The following is a 4,443-nucleotide window of genomic DNA, read 5'->3' as shown; positions in this document are numbered from 1 at the left end:
TATGACCCCTTTAAGATATCAGCACAATAACACACTCAGCAAAATATTGTCTAATTATCTTTATCGATAAAATCCCAGAAAATATTGAGATATTATTTTTGTCAATATCGCACACCCCTAGTACTGACAAAATGATTTGCAACGGTCGCTTTGTCACGCCCAGTGTAGACAGCCTCAAGCTGTTTTTTTTTTTGGCTAGTAGAAGTTATGAATGGCCGGTAACTTCAAAATGTAGTAGCCAAATTGGCTGGTGAGTGAAAAAGTTAATTTCAATCCCTGGTTGTAACGATATTCAAACTGAACCGGAAAAACATGATACACCACCCACGATACATATCGGGGTATTCTTGGTACGTACCGCAGTCCACCCCCGCCCTCCAGTATCAGTGTACAGGATCAGCAGTCTATTCCTGCTGTCTGTGTTTGTAATGTTAAACAACAAAAGACAAGGAAATCACTCACTTCTCTTGACTGAATAGCTTTTGTAACTTCAACAAGGATTGATCTTTAATTTATACAGTGAAATATGCGCTGTTATTTTACATTTGTTTACTTTTAAATGTCTGTGTCTGAAAAACACCTGAAAAAACACTGTTTATTTTATTTGTATATTTGCTCTATTGTATTTATTTGTGCTGTTGTATTTAGTTTTAATTTTTGGTATTATTTTCTTTATTTTTATTTGACCATAGTCCTTTTTTCCCTGAACATAGCACATACTGAACCAAACCGTACCGAACCGTGACCCTAAAACTGTGAACTGAACCGAACCGTGAGCAATCTGAACTGTTACACCCCTAGTGTTTGTGTTAGATTATTTTATATGTCTTAGATTTGTCGAATAAAGTTTTGTTCGTATTGAAAAGAGAAGTATCTTGTGTTTTGTGCTTACAATAATATCTTGAACTGCCTATCTTGTTACCGTGCTAATAAATTGTGTTTTTCACTATACTTTGATATTAATATCAGTTGCAGAACTGCCGTTACGGCCATTCAATCGCTGGCTGATTCAAGTTGATCAGCCGTAAACCAGTGATTCTGTCAAAATTCACAGATAAATTCCCTTTGAGCTAAATTGACTTAGTTTCCCTTACAGTCATGTAGCATTTCATTTACCTCAGAAAAGCCATTCAGACAGAAAAAAAACTCCAGACAAAAGCATTATGCTAAATATATTCACTATATTACATATTCATCTTTAATTTACTTAACCCTTTAAGCTGTTTATGACCTTTTGCCGATAAAGGAAATCTGTTACATGACCAGCACGCTGTCGGCTTATTTGGCATAATTGGTTTAAAAATGTGCATGTAATCACATTCATTGTGGCCTGTGACGCTATCAAAACATTGCTCGGTTTGAGCATCCAGACTAGCCACAGCAACATTGGCTTCAACACAGCATCTTAGCACCTTCACACGAGAATACAATACTGACCTAGGCTACAATTAATTTCTCAGTGACAGCTCTTACTGGGCACGAAAAATTAAAAAACTATAAAAGTCATCAAGTCTATTGAAACAAACTAAAGTCATACAATTATACATCACATGGTCTGTAAGTGTCTCAAAGCCTTTATGATATACATTCATTAACTCTTTCACAAACATTTCAATTTACAAATAATGCAAGCAGCCGATGATAGGGCTCTTTATACTCTCTCTCTCTCTGTTTTCTGGATGTCATTGCATTAGATAACATAACATTAAATCAAGTGGCATTAGATAACATTAAATCAAATCAAAAACTGCTCTATATATCACTGACCACGTGGGGTTTTAAAAAGTTACATTTTGTTTAACTATTTAGAGTATGAACAGCAACAGGAAGAGAGCAGGAAACAGATGAGAACTGGAGCATTACCGCAATCTCCCGTCCTGAGCGGCGGCACCCCCTGGAATGACTTTAGTGATGAAAATGCTGGGGTCTTCACCAATGTGAGGGTTATCTGTGCCACCGGCGATACTGAAGCCCAGGCCTGAATTCCCCTACACAGCAAGTGAAAGAAAAGCTGAGGTTACAGTCATTAAGAACATTAATTAAAACACAACTCTATGCTCTAGTCAATGACTATGGGAGCATAAAGCTGGTTAAATTCAACTGGAAATGTGATATGCAAAATGGCAGTGCCCTTTCTGTATTTGAATTCACAATTCCAAAATGAAAACGCAAACATATAATTACAATGCATTGCAAAATGTGTCATACATCATTTATTAAGGCAATTATTATTAAATCTAAGAAATAATCAATATAACTGTTAGTAGGTTTAAAATAAATGCTACAGCTTGTTCTGCTCTGTCAGCTAGCTTCATGTCGATTTGCATTGGTTTTATTGGATTAGTTGTTGCAGCCCTAGTCAGAGAAATAGCTCTTACCACAGTTAAAGTCAACTCAAAGTCATTAACAATGCACTGAGCAGCATTTGTTATAGTACTAATACAACTAATTATTTTATTATATATAAAAACATGTTTAGATGAATACTCTAATAAAGTGGATTTTCAGGCAGCACATACTAATTACTATAAGCCAACATGCATGTCTGTAACAACATACAGACTATAAAACAACTTCAGTCTTCAGTTGTGGATTGCAACGAGTTATTATGTTACTGCAAATAAGAAGCAGGCTTTAAGTTGGGCTGACAACAGCTTGTGGAGGAGCATTGTTTATTTATGCAGGAGTTAATAAATGTGCACTACAGAGCAGTGCTGAATTAGGTCATAAAAAAACTGACGAGAAGGGGGTGGGGGCCTTAAGCAGAGTCAGGGATTAAGACTTGACTGTGGAAGGCAAGATGGTGCTCTTTTTCTCCTCCCTGGTAAGTCTCTAAAGATAGAGTGAGTTGGTTAATCGGAAGAGTGTTTCTCATGCTTTCTCAAGCGCTGACGGCTCTGATGTGTAGCATTTTAATTGACAGCTTTGAGCTGGTAAATGGAGTCACTGCATAGGAGCATTTAAAGATTTGGCTGTGTAGCTGCTTGCATTTTAGCAATGGGTCAGTGTTATACACAAGCTGTTCAGAGGGGAAATAACAGAGATCTGTGACAAAATACTAAAAAGATTCAGATAGAACAGCAGCACTAGTCATTCTACTCACCCTTTCCAGTGTAATCTCCTCATACTCAAAGTCAGCCTCAGTACCGTTAACCTGTGAACAAAACAACATGTCAGAGACTATTAACATATTTCAATACTCAATTTATTATCTTTTACAGAAGAATGAATTAGTGTAGTAGACATTTGCATTTTGGGTATACAAAAAGCAATGAGATACAGTGTCCATTCAGGTAAAACTTAAATGCAAACAGACCAACTACACCTGTAAAAGCACAGTTAGCGCACTATTCCAATTGATATAAATGGATGTGCAGTGTATTCTGAAGCGCCATAATCTCTAGTGTGTAGGTAGCCGACTCATCGTCACTTACCACAAAAAACAACACACGTAAAGCATTCTTTGTTGTTCTTATTCCTGTCAAAATGACTGAGATCATTTGCAATTATTCAGCCTTTAAGAACAAGCACAAACCACTGTCGGTTCCTTCGATAGTGGGCAGGAATAATGAGCAAGTAGCAATCTCATTGGCTAGCACCCACCTATTATTGCCATGTTTTGATTTCCGCAAATCAGTTTGAGTGAACAGACAAAGTGATTTGATATTCCTTAACCTAGCAGCTCATCACACCTTTGCACATTTTATATTGTTATTAGTTATTTAGAGAGAGGTGAATTTTTACAGATTATGATTATAATGAAATAGCTTTTGTTTTTGTTTTATTTTGTTAAGTAGTAATTTAAAGCTTTCTATAGATATATTTATCATGTCTGTGAGGCATGTATTCGCTGAGTTTCAGTTCATTTTTGTAAGCGCTCCTGTTCAAGACGAGACGTCAGAAAGCGCATCATGTTTGTTTTCTTTATTTTATAAAAGCACAACGTTATCTTTATGAGCAAAAATGACGGCGTATTTTAAGTTGTTTTCACTTTTATTAAGAAAAAATGCAAGTGATCGCGCTGGCGCCTCCATGTCCTGCAAAGCGCGCTTTAGCTTCCACTCTCCACACAAACTGTTGGATATAGCGCACATTTATCTAGGTTTAACATTAAAACATTGTTATATACTTGAACTGTTTTATATCTATAGATTTTATTTTAGGCAAGTCATGATGATTTGAGAAGGCTAAACTGAGCTATGATCAGCTCACTGTCTGCCGCTGGCCGCTACGAAAAAAGATGGGCTCGGGCCGGTAATTCTGATAAGCTGTCGGGCTAGGGCCTGAAACGTCATATATTTGAGGCCCGTGCAGGGCTCTAGCCTGAACTTCTTCAAGTGTGTGGCGGGGCAAACCGAAAGTTGATGCCGAAAGTCCAGTATTCTCCTACCTTCACTGCTGCGACTACTCTTGTTTGTATGCGTTCCTTCGCTGGCATTTTCC

At 37.2% G+C, this 4,443-nt stretch overlaps 1 protein-coding gene across 12 annotated transcripts in view; it reads right to left on the bottom strand.

The window, feature by feature from the left end:
* LOC107728401 (discs large homolog 1-like protein) overlaps positions 1 to 4,443 on the bottom strand; it is a 126,480-nt gene that overhangs the window by 28,387 nt on the left and 93,650 nt on the right. For all 12 annotated transcript variants that reach the window (XR_001638469.1, XM_016538543.1, XM_016538545.1 and 9 more), the window contains 2 exons: positions 3,104 to 3,154; positions 1,864 to 1,988 (listed from right to left, as the gene is read on the bottom strand). Coding sequence is in view for 11 of the 12 variants with exons in the window: in XM_016538543.1 (XP_016394029.1) it covers positions 1,864 to 1,988; positions 3,104 to 3,154 (176 nt within the window). In the remaining variant the exon portion in view is untranslated. The remainder of the gene's footprint in view (positions 1 to 1,863; positions 1,989 to 3,103; positions 3,155 to 4,443) is intronic.

This window comes from Sinocyclocheilus rhinocerous, unplaced genomic scaffold (assembly GCF_001515625.1).
Source record: "Sinocyclocheilus rhinocerous isolate Xijiao unplaced genomic scaffold, SAMN03320098_v1.1 scaffold2382, whole genome shotgun sequence".
NCBI classification, from domain to species: domain Eukaryota; kingdom Metazoa; phylum Chordata; class Actinopteri; order Cypriniformes; family Cyprinidae; genus Sinocyclocheilus; species Sinocyclocheilus rhinocerous.
Note: the sequence above shows the minus strand (reverse complement) of the source record. Positions and strands in the feature narration are given on the sequence as shown.